The sequence below is a fragment of the Trachypithecus francoisi genome, unplaced genomic scaffold (assembly GCF_009764315.1).
Source record: "Trachypithecus francoisi isolate TF-2019V2 unplaced genomic scaffold, Tfra_2.0 Lachesis_group11, whole genome shotgun sequence".
NCBI lineage: Eukaryota > Metazoa > Chordata > Mammalia > Primates > Cercopithecidae > Trachypithecus > Trachypithecus francoisi.
Window position 1 is genome coordinate 70007043 of NW_022681456.1, and position 20342 is coordinate 70027384.

Sequence of the window (20342 nt, forward strand, 5' to 3'; positions counted from 1 at the left end):
AAAAGAGAACCCATAGAATGGGAAGAAATTTTTGCAAATCATGTATCTTATTAGGTACTTATATCTAGAATATATAAAGAACTCTTAAAACTCAATAATAAAAAGACAAAGCCTAATTTTAAAATGGCAATGAATCTGAATAGACATTTCTTCAAAGACGACATACAAATGGTTAATAAGCACATGAGGAGATGCTCAATATCACTGGGAAATACTAATGATAATCAGGGAAATGCAAGTCAAAACCACAGTGAGATACCACTTCACACCCACTAGGATGGCTGTAATCAATAAGACGGACAATAGCAAGTGTTGGAGAGGATGTGGAGAAATTGGAGCCCTCATACACTGTGGGAATGTAAAATGGTAGAGCCACTTTGGAAAACAATCTGGTAGTTCCTCAAAAGTTAAACACAGAGTTACCATATGACTCAGCAAATCTGCTCCTAGATATATATCCAAGAGAAATGAAAACATATTTCCACCTAAAAATGTGTATACAAATGTTTATAGCAGTATTATTCATAATAGCTAAAAGGTAGAAACAATCTAAATGTCCACAAACTAATAAATAAAATATGGTATAGCCATATCATTAAATATTATTCAGCCACAAAAAGGAAGAAAGAACTGATATATGCCATAACATGGATGAACTTTGAAAACGTTATTCTAAGCGAAAGAAGTAAGTCACAAAAGACCACATATGATTTCACTGACATGAAATGTTCAGAAGAGACAAATCTATAGAGACAAAAAGTAAATTGTGGTTGATGAGGGTTAGGAAGAGGGAAGAAGTTGGGGGTGATGGCTGAGAGGTGCAGGATTTCTTTGTGGGATAATGAAAATATTCTAAAATTGATTGTGGTGATGGATACACAATTCTCAGTATACCGAAAGACAGCTATAGATTTATAATGGGTGAACTACGTAGTATGTGAATTATATCTCCATAATGCTGTTCAAACATAAAAGAGGCAAAATCAAATAGCAAAAGAATGAAAAATAGCATTCAAGTTTTATTTGTGCAATACTGAGATTGATACAATCATTTATTGAAATCTGTGTAGGTTGCAAATACACTATCTACAATATTTTGAATTTGCATATTTTATTGAAGATCAAGAATAAACTGTACTCTTTTAGAAGTGAGAAGAACAGGTTAGAATCTGCCAAAATAGTCTAGGAATGCCTTCCCTCTTATCCCCAGAATAAAACTCTTAAATAATAAATGATTGTCAAAGTCTGCTTATTAGAGATAGAATTTCATTTAGTATTCCTAGGAATATAACTGCTTTGAGATTCTTGAATCTTCATTATCTTTAATTTGCATTTGTATTTTTTCATGTTGCATTTTAAGAGAATATGACTTGAAAAAAAGCATAATACTGGAAATTAGTAATCAATTACTGAAAATTACTGACAGGCTGATTTTCAATTTGTACATAAAAGCAGTATGAATCACTTAAAGAGGAAAGAAGTGACTTTAAAGGTACAAAACTAGGTCCTTTCCCTACATTGTTCCAGTGAAGTTCAATCAGTTCAGTTTGATTCAATTCAACTCACTAATTGGCCATGGATTAAGTGCCAGGGAATATGCTAGGCTCTAGGCATATAAAGATTGGAACATAGTAAATAAACTATCTCCATCCACAAGGAATTTGAACATAAGCTGTCCGTTGGCTTGCTGTTAAAATAGTGGAGGGGTCGCAAAGAAAGCAACCTTTGTACAAAGAATGTATCTACCAGGATGTGAACCATCGGATCTGCCTTCACTGACCTGTCTTTAGAACCTATTTAATTCCACCCTTGGATTTAAATTAAATAGGTTGGTCCTTACAACTAACCTATTTAATTCTAATCTTTACCCTCCTATTTCAGAATTATTAAATTTGAAATTTTTATGTAAAGATATTCTAAAATCTTGCTATTTAAAATTTAGTCTGTGGACCAGCAGCAACGGCAGCGCCAGGGGCTTGTTAGAAATGCTGGATCTTGGCTGGGCGTGGTGGCTCACGCCTGTAATCCCAGCACTTCGAGGGGCCAAGGTGGGAGGATTGCTTGAGCCCAGGGATTCAAGATCAGCCTGGGTAACATAGTCAGAAACTGTCTCTACAAAAAATTTTAAAAATTAGCCGAGTATGGGGGTGGGTGCTGTGGTCCTAGCTACTCAGGAGGTTGAGATTGGGGGATCACTCGATCCTGGGAGGTAGAGGCTGCAGTAAGCTGAGATCGTACCACTGCACTGTAGCCTGGGAAACAGAGTGGGACCTTGTCTCAAAAAAAAAGACAGACAGAAAGAAAGAAAGAAAGAAAGAAAGAAAGAAAGAAAGAAAGAAAGAAAGAAAAGCAAGGGAGGGAGGGAGGAAGGAAAGAAGGAAGGAAGGAAGGAAGGAGGGAAGGAAGGGGAGAGAGAGAGAGAGAAAAGAAAGAAAGGAAGGAAGGAGAGAGAGAGAGAAAAAGAAAGGAAGGAAGGAAGGAGAGAGAGAGAGAGAAAAAGAAAGAAAGGAAGGAAGGAAAGAAGGAAGGAAGGAAGGAAGGAAGGAAGGAAGGAAGGAAGGAAGGAAGGAAGGAAAGCAAAGCAGGATCCTGAGTCCCACCCCGACCTATTTCAGAATCTGAAGGTTAAAAAGGATCCACAGGTGATTCCTATGCACATTAGAAGTCTGAGAAGCAATGCCCTAAAACAATCATCAAGTAAATGGGCCTGCAACCACGTCTTTTGGGGGTGCTATTTTCCCAAGCAGAAAAAAGGACTTGATTAAAGACGACTTGATTTAAAAAAATCAGAAAGTAGCTGTGACACCATAATTACAAATGCAACTAAAATACAATTGTGAAATGCAGCAATCAGTCTCATCATTAATACATTTCTAGTGGAATCAGCTGTACTCAAATATAGAGAATGATTCATTTTGGTTAATTTAGAAATTCTAGTCCCAGATGAACAAAGTCCTCTTGTATTCCTCCTGCTTTTCAAAATCTATAATGGTTCTGTGTAGTGGTTTTATACATATCAGAGGGCCTGAAAAATTATTCTATCTTTCAAGACAGAAAGGAAATTTGTGTTAATGAAAACACAGATTTGTAAAGGAAATGACCTCTTTTTTTTAGATGTACCAGTGTTTAAAAACATCTCACTATTCCGAAAGAAGATAGATTCTACTGGATTGTAATGAAACAGATGAGACAAGCTGTTCTATTTTATGAGTATTGATTCCAACGAGACTTAAAAAATTGAAATCTAGAGGAATGAAATCAGGAGAAAAGCCTCCCCCTCTCAGAAAAACCCCCAAATCTCTTAACAACTTAAAAGAGAAAGACAGAGAGAAGGAAAAGACAGAAAAAAAAAAAAAAGAAAAGAAAAGAAAAGAAAAGAAAGAAAGCAATCTAATCCCAACCACCACATTGACTTGGAGCTCTGAAAAATACATACTAAATTTTCATTATTCCAAGACTTAGCTCATGCCTCAAAATTTTTAAGTGTAGCTTCTTTGGGGAAATAAATGTGAAGACTACAAAAGCATCAGTGCATGTTTCCACACCCAGTGCAGTCAATTGGATTCTGCAGGTCTGGGCCCAGCGAGAGATAATTTCATCCTGGCTTCCTCCTAGGCTGGGAGGAGCGTGCATGTGGCTTAGTAACTGATCTAGGAGCCTCCCCAGGTGTCTTCTGAGCTTTGAGTGCTACCCTTAGGAGGCTTCCGTGAAGAGTTTTGATAGGAAATTTCCTTCTCTGACCTCTATGATGCTTGTCAGTCTGTAAGATCGCTTAATTGGCCTAATTTTGTTACTTCTGATAGGCAGCATTTCTACACTCTAGGATTTTCAGGCATCTTGAACTAGAAACAAGACACAGAAAAAAGAAAATTCTTATTCAAGGTCTCCTGAGACAGCAAGGCTAGTCACTGAATCTATTTTTTTTTTTTTCTAAACTAGAAGCTGAAATGACACGGGATCTGTTAAGATTCAAGATACTTGGTTTAAAAGGTTTAAAGTAATTCTATGGAGCTCATGAATTATTAATGACAATATGAAAAGCCAGCCTCTGCACAAAGAGCTGAGTTATAGCCCAAGTGCATTTAGTGATGAAAATACATAAGAAACGAATACAAGATTTCATGAAAACAAAGCAATGTTGTTCTGATGGATGAAAAATTCTGAATGGATACATAAAATTATGGATTAAAATTGGGGAAGAAAAGGCTGTTGGAAACAGAAGGGCATATGTACATTTTTAAAATATCTGAAAACCTGTCAAGACAGATTCCAGTAGACATTAGTCTAAATCATCATAGTAGGCTAATTTTCTTAGGCAAAAGGGTTGCAAATAGTATCAAAATGAAGATGAAATCCAAATATAGACGCTCCTCAATTTACAATGGGTTATATCCCAATAAACCTGTTGTTAAGTCGAAAATGTTGTAAATTAAAAATGCATTTAATGCCCCAATAAACTTATTGTAAAGTCGAAAAGTTGCAAGTTGAGCCATTGTAAGTCTAGATGCTCCTCTATTTGCAATGGAGTTACGTCCAGATAAATCAATTATAAAGCTGAAAAACTGTAAGTTGAACCACTGTAAGTAGAGGACCATCTGTATGGAGGACTGTGACAAATGCTGAGAGTTGGCTGAAATAACATGGCGAGTATAATGTGTAATGTTAGGTATAACTGGATCACAGCTGTTCAGGAAGAATACTTTCTATTTTTTGGCATAACTCCATGATATGAGCCCTAGTGGGGTAGAAGTTTGCTCCTAAAACGGGAGTTACCATAGTGGAACTGTATGGGAAACAAGTCTGACATTCATGTTTCAAGAACAGTAGCAGCCAAGGTCGTTCGTCAGGGTTGCCCTGGAGTAACTGGAGGGCAGCCCCAGCTCCCATGTGACTCCAGAATTAGCAGTTGCCATAGAATGGAAAAGAAGGAAGTGTTCTACCTCTTCTGCAGAATTATTCTACCTTCATTTCTATAGTCTGGTCTCTGTTTGAGAGCCTTCTGTGATCTCACGTCCTGGGTCTTATCTCTGGGTTTAAATAAGCCTGGCTTTGGTCATTCTAAAGCCATGGATATTGGGTATAGACTCTATCCACACCTTATTTTGAGCCTTCTTGCAAAATAGTGCAACCTAAGCAAAGTGAATTATAATGGACCAGAAATAGAAAAGTTCAGAGCTTTTACACAGTAGTCAAATGAAGAAAGTGGATTTCTTCTGCATAACTACCTCTTTGACCTTCTCTATTTTCCTAACTGTACAGAATTTCACCCTAGAAACCACAAACACATTTTGTGAGAGATAGGCATCTTGCAGGACTGAACCAGATGTCTAAATATCTACAGGCAACTTTTACACACCAGTTTTCATATCTGGGTTCCTGAAGGTCCACGGAGAGCAAGCTGACAATTTAACTCTTCTTGTTGTTTTAACAACTGTAACCAAGCATTTAGAAAAAGTTGTTTTGAGTTTTCTCTTGAGCAATGAAAAGATCAAAATGGCACATCTGTGTGATAGGGATGGGTACAAAGTAGCAAACAGGAGTGAGTTGCATATGCCTGAGTCAATGAGCAGGCCAAATAATCACTTGTTGCCTAATACATCTCCCACCCATATACCAATGGACAATCATTTCCTTCAGAGGAGCTGCTACTCATTTTTCCTAGGCTAAAATCTCTGTAACCAGCCTGAATCAAATAATGAGAAAGGAGAGACAATGAGCAAACCAAACCCAATTAAATACAGGCCAGATGGTAAATGCTATGGATAAGATAAAGGGTCAAAGGATTAGGGAGAGTGTTAGGGGAAAGGGTGTTGTCCTTTTATATAGGGCAGTTGAAATGCAACATAAAAGAAAAGAAGCAGTCAGTCCTGCAATGCTCTGGAAGAGTGTTCCAGACAAAAAGTGCAAAGGCCCCAGGCGAGAAAAAGTTTGGTGGTTCTGAACCCAGAAGGCCAATGTACCTGATGTATGGTGACTAAGGGAAAAGTTGCAAGATATGACACTAAATGTAGGTGGGCATCAGTTCATACAGGGTCTTGGTGAATAGTTTGGATTTTATTCTAAGGACAATGGGAGGTCTTTGGAGAATATGAAATAGGAATTGATAAATCTGATTTATGTTTCTCTCTCTCTCTCTTTTTTTTTTTAGGTGGGGTCTCATTCTGTTGTCCAGGCTGGAGTGCAATGGCATGATCTCAGCTCACTGCAACCTCCACCTCCTGGATTCAAGTGATTCTCCTGCCTCAGCCTCCCAACTAGCTGGGATTACAGGCACCTGGTACCATGCCCAGCTAATTTTTTTATTTTTATTAGAGACGGGGTTTCGCTATGTTGGCCAGGCTGGTCTTAAACTCCCGTTGATTGATGTTTTTCAATATTCTGGCTGCTTGGGAAGAGAATGGATTTTTTGAACATATGAGTGGAAGCTTAGGAAGCTACTGCAATAGTGCAGTCAAAGAATGAAGAGGCTTTATTTAGGAAACTGCAAGTACAGCTAGTGAGAAGCGGCAGGGTTTGGGACATTTACGAGGTAAAGATGACAGGATTTGCTGATGAATTTATATGTGTGGAACAAGAGAACTGGTTTTTAGCAGAAAGTGGCATTATTTTCTGATGTGTGAAACATGACTAAGAAGAAAGTTATGTGTGTGGAGGATGATGACAGTAGGGCAAATGGATATAAATAGTTGTGTTTTGAGTGTTTTACATGTTCAAGATGCCTGTTAGACATCTGGATAGGGATGCTCAGTAGTGAGTTGATGTACAAATATGAAGCCCAGGAAGATGATCAAGGTTGGTGGTAAAAATCTAGGAGCTGTCAGATAGTATTTAAGCCATGGAAGCAAGAAATCCTGCCTCAGGTGACTCCCAATATTCAGAAGTGCAACCAAAAGGATAAGTGAGCACTAGAGAATGAGAAAAGAGAAAGAACAGCCCTTACTGCAGGAGGAAACCAGATCGGTGCAGCTTCCTTTAAGCAAATGCCCCTGGAACCTCCATTGAAAAGAACTTTAAAAGCCAACTACTTCAGTCATCCAACTCATTTCAGTTTTTAAATACCCTATCACAAAGGGATAAACCATGCCTAAATCAGTTTACATGATCACTACAATATCCTAACCATTTAACATGATCTCTCCATAATCTTCCTAATAGGAGTTCAGGTCTAATGGGGAATACAGTACTACAATGGGACAGGTTTTCATGGATAAATCTTAATACCGTTATATGGGGGAAAAGTAAACTAAGAAAATTCTGAACTGTGAATAAGCTGCTTTTTAATTAAACACATGTCCCAAGACACAAAAAAGGTAAGGCTAAAAGCTTTAACATAGCTGATTATTCACAAAAGATAAAAAAGGATGGCATGAAATATATGATGCAATCTAATTTCAATCTTATTCTGCATAAATGGCCAATAAAACACATGTGACAGATAATCGCTATGAAGAAAACTGGCTGGAGTAGGGGATTATTCCTTGGCAATATTCCATAATAATAATAACAAAGATTTATCTTTCACGCTCTCAACTAACCTGCAAATGTTTATAGGGAGAAACTGGAGACCATGAAACTGTACTGCAAGGATGACAAATACTTTATTATTACTGGGCAGGTGCTCTGGGGGAAAGCACTAATAGAATTTTATTGTTGAGGACTGAGTTTCTCTGAATACATTCTGAAGGTGTGGAACTGAACTGGAAGAGGCTACATTATTAGTAATGCAATTCTAAAACCAGTTGCTTTAAGAATTCCGTATTTTCAGCGTGCTGAATCTGATTATAGATCAGAGAATCCTAGCATTAAGACTTGTACCCTAATTCTTTTCTCTTAGCAAATCACAATCTTTTGGAACTCTCAGCATTCAATTACAAATATTTGTTGCCTGTATGATTTTTCTTCTGGTTGTAACATATTCTCATTCTTACAGGATAATAAGTTATAGGCTCTTTTGCACTTAATATTGGGATAATAATTATCACAGATATTAACCTGTTATTTACAAAAACTACAATCTATTTTCCTCTACAATGATACCTTTATTCTCCCAACCAATTAAACTTCCTTTGGCCAATATATTTGCAATATACTTATTCTTACAATTCATATTTATTCTTTAGCATGACATAATAAAAGTCCTTATTTGTTGTGAAATTAACACTGTGTTCCACTTCCCACTTGATTCCAAACTAGGAGACTGTTATTTTACAAACTAAAATTTATCTAGGACTTTCTTCAGAGACAGAGGAGAAGCACTCTCAACAGTCTTCTGTTTAAGTGATACTCCAGGTTAACTAACACTTGCTTCATTTTATAAATCAGGATCGGCAAACCAGACCCTGTGAGCCAAATCCAGCCCAGAGCTTGGAAAGGTAAATAAAGTCTGACTGCGACACAACCATGCCCATTTGCTTACTTATTATCTATAGCTACTTTTGCACTAGAGTTGAATAGTTGTGACACAGACCATATGGGCTCACAAACCCTAAAATATTTACCCTCTGTCCCCTTACAGAAAAAGTTTATCCGCCCTTGTTCTAAAGCATAGTGACTAATGCCAATGGCAATGTGGACACACACAGCCAGTAGGTGCTCTCTAATACTCCTCTACATTTCTGCTCCAACAATTCATCTGTATGCCTCCAAGAACAGACTGTGCAATATTTGTGCCATTTATATTTATTATAACTATAATTTAATTAACTATTAAATAAACTGATAAAATAAGTCTAAAAAATTGTTGGAAAGACTCAGGAGTAAACAAAATTGCTATTAGATGAGGCAAAGGTGTAACAACTGTGCAAGATTGTGAAAACATTGTAAATGTGCAGAATATTTTTTCTTCACCAAAAAACCCCTCAAAACTAAAAATTATAAATAATACACAACTAAAGTGATTTGTGTAAAGGAAGATTACTCTGAACTCTGTACAACAGATAAATCATTGAAAGTATATAATGCATAGTAAAAACAAAGAACAAAAAGATAAATTATAATATTAAAAGATTGGCAGGTAAAACTATATTGGTAAGCTTTAGATTAAACATATTTAAGGCATATATTTATCATTTTAGTAATTCCATCCTTTTTATTTTTTAAATATGAAATATGCCATACTTATAGAAAAGTGCAAAACACATATGTTCCTTTTGGGTTTTTTTTGAGACTGACTTTTCTTCTTGTCGCCCAGGATGGAGTAAATGGCACGATCTTGGCTCATTGCAACATCCACCTCCCAGGTTCAAGTGATTCTCTTGCCTCAGCCTCCCGAGTAGCTGGGATTACAGGCACCCACCATCATGCCTGGCTAATGTTTTTGTATTTTTAGTAGAGACAGGGTTTCACCATGTTGGTCAGGCTGGTCTCCAACTTCTGACCTCAGGTGATCTGCCTGCCTTAGCCTCCCGAAGTGCTGGGATTACAGGTGTGAGCCACTGTGCCCAGCTTATGTTCCTTTTAATGTTACTGATATTTCAGAAGTTCTCCAAGTTCCCCCTCCCCAATCACAATTCCTTCCCTTCTCCCGAGACATAATTCAATATCTGGAGTACCCAGAAGTGTCCAACCCTTGTTTGGTATACTACATTCAAATATTTTCAGCTGAAATAAAATAATAGATACTTGGTTAACAATTGAGCCATCTTCTTCATTGAATTACCATCAATATCAGTAAACTTTAGAGTTCTGATATCTAATATTTTTAACTTGGACTTGATCAAGAAATTAATTTTTACCTACTAAGTTTATGAAGGAGTCATGTTCAGTGATGGAACTCATCATAATGTTCATTCATTGATCCTAACAAGGCACAATTAAGTATGTAAGATTTACTAAAAATAAATTTCAGTAGACTTCCAAAAACCATTATTTATAAATCATTAGAGATTCTCTACATTGGTAGCAATTTCTCAGAGAGATACAGAGAAAAAGAGAGACAGACAGAGAAAGAGAGAATGCACTTTAGTAATTCAAACTAATATTGATAGGTAAAGGTTATCTCAAACAGATAAAAATTGGAAATTGTTAAATATTTTTAAAACCATTAGATCACCTCTAAATATACAGAAAAGACAAACTTGTGTATTAAAGTGTTGAATTATTAAAAGTTTTAGCTGTAGTAGTTAACAAAAGAAGATTCCATTAAATACAGTGTCAATGATATGTATGTAAACTGATTAGTCTGAAGTGCTTAAAAACATTTTAAAAATTGTTATTCCCCTTTAGTTTACATCATTAATTTTTACTACAAGAAAGAGTTTTGCTGAACAAAGTAAATTATAGCTCAGATGTTGCTGAGTTCCAAATTAGTATATTTCCAATGTAATAAAATCCAAATCTGAGAGGTTTTAAAATATCCATAGTCTGTTGTAAGGAGGGAAGACTTAACTATAAAATGTAGGAAATCGAAGTCACATCGCCCAAAGACAGCAATTTTAGCATCACTGTTGATGGGTTAAATAGATGTTGTGGTATGCCTAAATAAGATGTGGCAATACACTTAATGATGTATTCTATTGCCAAGTGCTTAACTTGAACTCATCAGGCCTTTATCGAAAGTTCAACTTGCAAGAATATAGAGGATAAAGAAACAGGATAAATGACATAAGGAGGTAACAGACAAATCCAGAAGCTGGGGCATTCTGAGGAACACCTGTCCGTGTCTCTTCAACAAAGAATTTTGTTGGATTAGGCTGGGCATGGTGGCTCACGTCTGCTATCCCAGCATTTTGGGAGGCCGAGGCAGGCAGATCACTTGAGGTCAGGAGTTTGAAACCAGCCTGGCCAACATGGTGAAACCCCGTCTCTGCTAAAAATACAAAACAATTAGCCAGGCGTGGTGGTCCGCACCTGTAATCCTAGCTACTTGGGAGGATGAGGCAGAAGAACTGCTTGAACCTGGGAGGTGGAGGTTGCAGTGAGCCGAGATTGCACCACTGCACTCCAGCCTGGGCAACAAAGCAAGACTCCATCTCTAAATAAATAAATAAATGAATGAATAAATAAAAGAACTTTGCTGGATTAAAAAAAACTTAAGGGACATACCATCCAGACATAGTGTGTAATCCTAAATCAGGTCTTGCCTAGACACATCAGCTGTGAAACATTCCTTGGGGTCACAAATGGAAATGTGGTATGTATTAGATGAGACAAAAATCTACTGAGATGGAAGGATAAAGATTATTGATTTAAAAAAGTAGGTTAGAATGCTCTATGTAAAATATTATTTCATACTGTCCTTCTGGTTTAAAAATGTGTGTATACAGACATAGAGAAAGTCTAGCTTTAACAATGATGACCTTAGGTGGTAAGGATGTGATCACTGGAAGTCCTAGATAGTGGAATCAGAGAAGAGAAAGAAATAGCATACAAATTGGGAAAGAAAAAGTCAAATTATCCTTGTTTATAGGTGATATGATCTGAATATTTAGAAAAAGCTAAAGATGCCACTAAAAATACTATTAGAACTGATAAACAAATTCAGTAAAGTTAGAGGATACAAAATCAACATTTCTATATGCCAACAGCACACAATCTGAAAAAGAAATCAAGAAAGTAATCCCATTTATAATAGCTACACATATAAAAAGATACCCGGGAATAAACTTAACCAAAGAAGTGAAAGATCTCTATAATAAAAACTATAAAACACTGATGCAAGAAATTGAAAATACAAAAAAATGGAAAGATACTCCATGTTCATGGATTGGGAGAATCAGTACTGTTAAAATGTCCAGACTTCCCAAAGTGGTCTACAGATTCAATGCAATCTCTATGAAAATACCAGTAATACTCTTTACAGAAATAGAATAAATAATCCTGAAGTTTATATTGAACCACAAAAAACCTACAGTAGCCAAAGCCATCCTAAGCAAAAAGAAAAAACACTTGAGGAATCACACTACCTAATTTCAATTATATTACAAAGCTATAGTGACCAAAACAGCTATAGTAACCAAAACAGCTATAGTAACAAAAGCTATAGTAACCAAAACTGTACTGGCATAAACATAGACCAGTGGAACAGAATAGAGAACTCAGAAATAAATTCATACATCTACAGCGAACTCATTTTCAACAAAAGTGCCAAGAACATTGATATGGTTTGGCTGTGTCCCCACCCAAATCTCATCTTGAACTGTAGTTCCCATAATCCCCACATGTCATGTGAAGGACCTGGTGGGAGGTAATTGAATCATGGGGACAACCACCCTCACTACTATTCTTGTGATACTGAATGAGTTCTCACAAGATCTGATGGTTTTATAAGGGACTTTTCCTTGCTTGGCACATCTCTTGCATGCTGCCATGTGAAGAAAGACGTGTTTGCCTCCCCTTCCACCATGTTTGTAAGTTTCCTGAGGCTTCCCCAGCCATGTGCCATGTGAAGAAAGACGTGTTTGCCTCCCCTTCCACCATGTTTGTAAGTTCCCTGAGGCTTCCCCAGCCATGTGGAACTGTGAGTCAATTAAACTCCTTTCCTTCATAAATTTCCCAGTCTTGGGCAGTTCTTTATAGCAGTGTGATAATGGGCTAACACAAACTTATACTGGGGAAAGATCTCTTCAATAAATGTTCTGGGAAAGTTGGGTACCCATATGCAGAAGAATGAAACTAGACCTCTATCTCTCACCATACACAGAAATCAAATCAAAATGGATTAAAGACTTAAATCTAAGACTTCAAACTATGAAACTACTACAAGAAAACACTGGAGAAACTCTCCAGGAAATTGGTCTGGGCAAAGACTTCTTGAGTAACACCCTAGAGGCAGAAGCAAACAATGCAAAAATGAACAAATGGAATCATATCAAGTTAAAAAGCTTCTGTGCAGCAAAAAAACAATCAACAAAATGAAGAGAGAATCCACAGAATGGGAGAAAATATTTGCAAGCTATCAATCTGACAAGAGATAAATAACCAGAGCATATAAGGAGCTCAAACAACTCAACAGGAAAAAATGTAAAATTTGAATTTAGAATAGGCAAAAGATCTAAATAGAGATATCTTGAAAGATGACATACAAATGCCAAACAGGTATATGAAAAGGTACTCAACATCACTGATCATCAGAGAGATACAAATCGAAACTACAATGAGAGATCACCTCACCCCAGTTAAAATGACTTTTATCTAAAAGGCAGGAAAGAACTAATGCTGGTGAGGATGTGGAGAAAAGGGAACTCGTGTACACTGTTGGTGGGAATGTAAATTAGTACAGCCACTATGGAGAATGGTATGGGAATACCTCAAAAAACTAAAAATAGAGTTATCATATGATCTAGCAATCCTACTGCTAGGTATACACCCAAAATAAAGAAAATCATTACATCAAAGAGATATCTGCATTCCCATGTTTACTGCAGCACTATTCACAATAGTCAAGATTTGGAAGCAACTGAAGAGTCCATCAATAGACGAATGGATAATGAAAATGTGGTACATATACACAGTGGAGTTCTATTCAGCCATGAAAAAGAACGAGATCCTGTCATTTGCAACAACATGCATGGAACTGGAGGACAATACGTTAAGTATTAGTTAAAATAAGCCAGGCACAGAAAGACAAACTTCACATGTTCTCACCCATTTGTGAGAGCTAAAAATTAAAACAATTAAACTTACGGAGATAGATGGTAGTAGAGGTGATTGGGAAGTGGGGATAGTTAATAAGTACAAAAATATAGTTAGATAGAATGAATAAGAGCATAACAGCTGGTATTTTTCAGCACAACAGGGTGACTACATTTAAGTGTACAATAAATTACTACATAGTAATTACTACACAGTAATTTCTTGCACAATTAAAAATAACTAAAAGCATATAATTGGAGTGTTTGTAACAAAAAGAAATGATAAATACATGAGGTGATGAATACCTCATTTACCCTGATGTGATTATTACCATAAAAATTAAAAATTAAAATTAAAAAGTGATCTTTTATATTTGCTTGTAGTATTTTCTGTTTTTTTACAATACACATGTACTGCTTCTATAATAATAGTTTCTATGGAAAATTTGTGACTTTTCTGTGGTATCAATAGATCCATTCATAATGGTTCATCAAAGAAAATTTGTTAGAAAAAAGACAGATACTGGCATGAGTGGAAGCTAAAGGGAAACTGGGGGTTTACATAAAAAGATCTCAACTTCAATTCTTTGACTCTTTATAATGCTTTGAATTTATCAAGATACATTTACTGCCTTTCATGTCATTTCACAGACAAAATGCTGTGCATTAAAAATGTTGTCTTGACTTTTTCTCACCAGAGGCATTACAGCTCTTCTCATTATTATTAGATAGCTCAGTATAAGATGTACTTTGCTAAATAAACTCACAATGCATGAAGAATTCTAGATACCTCTGCATAATAATCAACCTGTTTCTTTTTTTTCACCAGGAAGGGTCAAGCTTAATGGTTGTTAGGATCACCACTATATATGCAAATTGGATTCCTACAAAATAAGCAACCATTTTAGAATACATATATTCACACTCTAATTGCCTTAAAAGTGAGTTGAGGAACATAAAAATTACTTTCACTAACAGAGTACTCAATTTCAGTTGAATATACAACAAACCAAGTTCGTATCATTTTTTCCAATTTCTTACATTATATTATTTGAGAACTGTTCACATTTTAAATTTAAGACTGATCTTTCAAAAGTCCAACTTTTTAAAAAATGGAATATCACTTGGGATATTTAACAGTTACTTATTTAGGTCAGAGTCAATTAGATCTGGAGGTTAAAAATGTATGAGTTTGAAGCCTACCTCTGGTTGGCTGCATAACCTTAGGCAAGTTATCTAGCCTAGCTAAATCTCAGTTTTGTTTTGTTTTTTCAATCTATAAAATGGAGAAAACACTGTTTACCTCAGAGTGTTGTGATGATTAGATGAGATTATGCTGCCTGTTACATAGCAGGCATTCAATAAATATCCATGACAATGATGGTGATGACTCTCATAATCCTGACATGTGATTCCAGTTTGATACATCCCAAGAATATTGAGGATGCTCCTTTACATCTCCACACAGATGTCTGATAGGTATCTCAGTTTTCACAGACATAGCAGGACTACTACTCCCACTTCAGCCTGCTTCTCCCCTGGGGCCCCCATCTCAGTAGATGGCATTATCAGTAACCTAGGAGTCATTTTTCAGGACCTCAACCTAGCAGTCATTTCTATCCTTTTTCACACATGGCAGCAAATTCCTATGAGCTCTGTCTTCAATCTATTTTGATCCAACCACTTGCATAGGTCTATCACTACCACACCAGTCCAAGCCAGCATCATCTTTAGCCTGGGCAACTGCAAAGACTCTTGCTATAGCTCCCTGTTTTCACTGGTGTCCTCCTGACTCCTTTAGTCTATTTCTCACGCTGCTGCCAGAGTGAATCTTTAAAATGTAACGCAGGTGATGTCACTTCCCTGCTCAAAAAACCCTTCAATGGCTCCCCATCATACATAGAACAAAATTCAAACCCCTTCCCTGCCCAAAAGATCCTAAGTGATAGGACTTCTGCCAATCTCATCTCCTAGCACCTTCCTCCTCACTCGCTCAGCTGCAGCCATTCTGGCCTCCTTTGCTATTCCATGAGCATCTTCAGATGGCAAGACACACCTCTGCTTCTGCACCCTTAGATATGCCAGTCCTTTTGTGTGAGGCATTCCTTCCCCACATAGCTGCATGGCATTGCAACTCACTCCTCTGCTCAAGTATCAGGCTTTTCCTGGACACTCCATCAAAAGCACCTCCATAGCTCTGTTGCATTTTTCTGTATGGCACTGTCATGACTTATTTTATATGTGTGTGTATATACACGTACTTTTATGTATATAAATTCATTTATAGTTTGTCTCCCAATTCATACATAAAGTCAATAAAGGTGAAGCCTTCGGTTTTATTCACTGCTGGATTCCCATTGTCAGGAATGGTGCTTAGTACCTTGTAGGTATTAAAGAAACACTTTTCGATACATGGGGAGTTTTTCTTGCATTAAAATTGGTTTGGATTGGCTGGGCCCGGTGGCTCACGACTGTAATTCCAGCACTTTGGGAGGCCGAGGCAGGTGGATCACGAGGTCAGGAGTTCGAGACTAGTCTGACCAACACGGTGAATCCCCATCTCTATGAAAAATACAAAAATTAGCCGGGTGTGGTGGTGAGCGCCTGTAATTCCAGCTACTCAAGGGGCTGAGGCAGGAGAATTGCTTGAACCTGGGAGGTGGATGTGACAGTGAGCCGAGATCGTGCCACTGCACTCCAGCCTAGAGCGAGACTCTGTCTCAAAAAAAAAAAAGTGGTTTGGATTTGGCCAAGTACTCCAATCACTACCAAAATGAACCCTGTAAACCCGGGAGGCGGAGCTTGCAGTGAGCTGAGATCCGGCCACTGCACTCCAGCCCAGGCGACAGAGCGAGACTCCATCTCAAAAAAATAAAAAAATAAAAAAAAAAATAAAAATAAAACAAAATGAACCCTAAACAAAAAAGCAAGAAATAAGTTATATAGGATTAGTTCTTTTATATTCCCTATACCTTGGAGAAACCTGACAGATTTAAGTTTGAAAACTGGGGTCATAAAATTCTTTATTTTTACTCAGGAAACTGAGTAAAATCTTTTATTTAGGAAATCTAGGAGGAGTGTAACAGAAAAAGCTCCTTTTATTTCATCAGGGTGCTGGAAGACATAAGTATTTAAAGCAACACAAAAAGTTTCTGCATTTAAAATAATCAAATGATTACTTGAATGAAATATTTTGTAAAAAGTGAAAAGAGAAAATTTTCCCTGGTTTTATTTATTACTACATGGTTCTATATAAACAAATTATGATATTATAGGATACAATTGTTTTGAGACAAAAAGGAAAACATTCATATCAGAGGCTGGGTGAGGTGGCTGGCCAGGCATAGTGGCTCAGGCCTGTAATCCCAGCTCTAATGGAGGCTGAGGCAGGTGGATCACTTGAGTTTAGGAGTTCAACAATGGCCTGGACAACATTGCAAAAGCCCATCTCTACTAAAAATACAAAAATTAGCCAGTGTGGTAGCACGCGCCTGTTGTCCCAGCTACTCAGGAAGTTGAGGCAAAAGAATTGCTTGAACCCAGGAGGCAGAGGTTGAAGTAAGCTGAAATACTGCAACTGCACTAAAGCCCAGGTGACAGAGTAAGACTCTGTCTCAAAAAAAAAGAGGCACATCAGAGTGTTAATAAGCTAAAAAATAATTCCTTCCCTCAACAATTCTTTTATAGAAATCCCAAACTGTGGCTAAATGGTTTGGCACAGCTAAATACATGGAACTTAAATTCACCAGAAAAATGAAGCTGTTTTAACCTACTGTATGTTTAAATTATGATGGCTAATTATTTTATTGTAAAATAAAATATTTTACAATAAAACTGTTGAATCCAATTAATACAAAGCAGTGTATGAATACAATTCCAGCAAGTAATCCTCTGAATCTCTATGACTTTATCTGTGCCGTTTTTATGGCACTTAATCACCTGTTATCTTTTATTGGCAGGTAGCGGCATTTTTAGACGTGGGATTTTTGTGTTTCATCTTTGCAGCCTCCTATAGTGTTAGCACAATGACTGGACTACTCAGTACATGTTTTCTGAATGAAAGGATGAATGAATAATGAGGAGGGTTAAACTTGGGGAATAACGGCAGTAAACACCGCATACATACAATGAATATGTATTTGGAGAGCTCTAAATAAACCTAATTACTGCTTTTTTATATCATATCCTACGAGAGAATGTACAGAGACTTAGATACATCTATAAATGTCATTTTTTTTTTTTTTTTTTTTTTTTGAGACGGAGTCTCGCTCTGTCGCCAGGGCTGGAGTGCAGTGGCCGGATCTCAGCTCACTGCAAGCTCCGCCTCCCGGGTTTACGCCATTCTCCTGCCTCAGCCTCCCGAGTAGCTGGGACTACAGGCGCCCGCCACCTCGCCCGGCTAGTTTTTTGTATTTTTTTAGTAGAGACGGGGTTTCACAGTGTTAGCCAGGATGGTCTCGATCTCCTGACCTCGTGATCCGCCCGTCTCGGCCTCCCAAAGTGCTGGGATTACAGGCTTGAGCCACCGCGCCCGGCCTATAAATGTCATTTATGTGCACTCTATTTTGCATCCCAGTAATGATCACAACTGTAAGAAAGTAATCATCCATGTAGTCATTTCTTAAGTCTGTCTTCTTCACTTGAAATCCTAGAGGGTAAGGGCTGTGTATGGCTTCTGAGAGCTTCAGCATCTCACAATAGTGGGGGCCCAATAAATACATTTTGAAATAGTGAATGCAGTTAGGGCTGCACCACTACATAACTTGCAAATGACTGGGCCCTGTTTTAGCTGAGTTTACCAGGCTTCTCACAGCTTCACAGAATCTAACCATTTATTTTTCACTGGTTTTAGGATGCACACTTTTTCACATGCATCTTACAGATGATAGTGTCTTCGTATCATGGATAATTTAAATAAAAGTATTTTTTTCTTTCTGAGTATTACGTAAAATAACAGTCTTAAGAAATGATAGTATTTTCCAATCAATGAAATATGGTTATTGTTAATTTCATTTTAATATGGAAAGACAAAAACTTCAAGTACTCACATCAATTAAATCAGAAAGATCATGAATATAATACTTGAAAACTGAGGCATTGGTGGCTTCAAGTGTTAGGAGATATTCGTTCCGTGCCTTAATTGATTTTAGCTTATTTTCCGAATATTTTGCTTGTCTCTGGAATGAAGAAGATCCAGGCAGTGGGAAAAAAACGCAGTCATTTTTAATCAAGACAGAGAAACATACATGAATTTTTATTAACTTTAACAATTTATTCCACATATACAAATGACCCTCAAAGTCCTTTGCCAAAAGTACATTTTGAATCTGATTTAAATAGCAAACTAAAATTACCCAGCTATGGGGAATAACAACAATGTATTTGGGCTTCAGGCCCATTTGTAATGAAATCTCCCTGTTAATATTCAAGTTCTCCACACTGTGTATTGAATACTTGGCATTCACCACTAAATGATGTCCAGCTGTTATTACATGATTTTTACATTTCTTAAACATTTCTCATTCCCATGGGAGGAAATGCATGTCATTTCACAATAATTTACAATGTGTGGATATCAGCTATTGCATCAGTGTTCTTAGTATTGTCTCCTCAAATGAAGGCAGAGGAGTTCTGCTATCTCTTTTCACTTACTTTTTCTTTCATTTTTTCAATTTTCTTTACAGAGCTTCGCCGTTGATGTCTCTCCTCTAGTCGAATATGGAAGACTGGATCACCAGATCTTCCAATTTGCTTTTCCTCTTGTTTTTCAGCCTCTTTCAGCTTGCTTTCTGCACTGATGCTCTCTGCATGATACATATGGTATGTTTTCATCACCTGTGGAAAAGTGACCCAAATCGTTACAAGATGTCTGTCTGTAATTGAGAGAGTGAATGGGAACCATTTATAGGACATATACGATATACATGCCACCTTCCAAATGGCAGAAGGGAAAGTCAAATTGTCAGTAAAATAAGTGAATTATGGACTACTGCTTCTACATAAAGCACACAGAAATACGCAAATTCATCTGCCAGGAAAAGGCACTTAGGGGGCAGGATTTGATGAAAAAATGATTTACGGAGTCTTATGCATACTTTTCAATGTACTTGAAAAGTTCTCTTTAGCTTAAAAGTATTTCTGTAAAATCTCCTCTACATTATTAATTTGCAGAATAAACCATTTATTCATGGATCAATTTTAGCCCAACCCAAATCCAAATTCGTACAGTCTTTATTAAAGGAATTTTATTGCATAAAATCTATTTGTCAAAGTAAAAAATGGAAATATTAAGGTTCATACATAGTTTTAGTTGAAAAAACATTGTTTTTCTGACCACAAAGTAATACTTTATGTTCAATGTAGAAAACATTTATTTTCTTAAAAAAACAAACAAACAAAAACAAAACAAACAAAAAAATAGGCCAGGCGTACTGGCTCATGTCTGTAATCCTGGCACTTTGAGAGGCCAAGGCAGACAGATCACTTGAGGTCAGGAGTTTGAGACTAGCCTGGCCAACATGGTGAAATCCTGTATCTACTAAAAATACAAAACATTAGCCAACTGTGGTGGCACACCTGTAATCCAGCTACTCGAGAGGCTGAGGCAGGAGAATCGCTTGAACCTGGGAGGAGGAGGTTGGAGTGAACTGAGATTGTGCCACTGTACTCTAGCCTGGTTGACAAAGTGAGACTCCATCTCAAATAATAATAATAATAATAATAATGAAAATAAAAAGCAATCAAAGATAATCACTGACAAGATTTTAGTAT

General features: G+C 37.0%; 1 protein-coding gene across 2 annotated transcripts in view; it reads right to left on the reverse strand.

Moving 5' to 3' along the window:
* The window catches only part of SRGAP1 (SLIT-ROBO Rho GTPase activating protein 1), a 326848-nt gene that overhangs the window by 94519 nt on the left and 211987 nt on the right, over positions 1-20342 (reverse strand). For both annotated transcript variants that reach the window (XM_033221401.1, XM_033221400.1), the window contains exons 5-6: positions 19224-19406; positions 18620-18748 (exon numbers count right to left, since the gene is read on the reverse strand). In XM_033221401.1, the coding sequence (XP_033077292.1) occupies positions 18620-18748; positions 19224-19406 (312 nt within the window). The remainder of the gene's footprint in view (positions 1-18619; positions 18749-19223; positions 19407-20342) is intronic.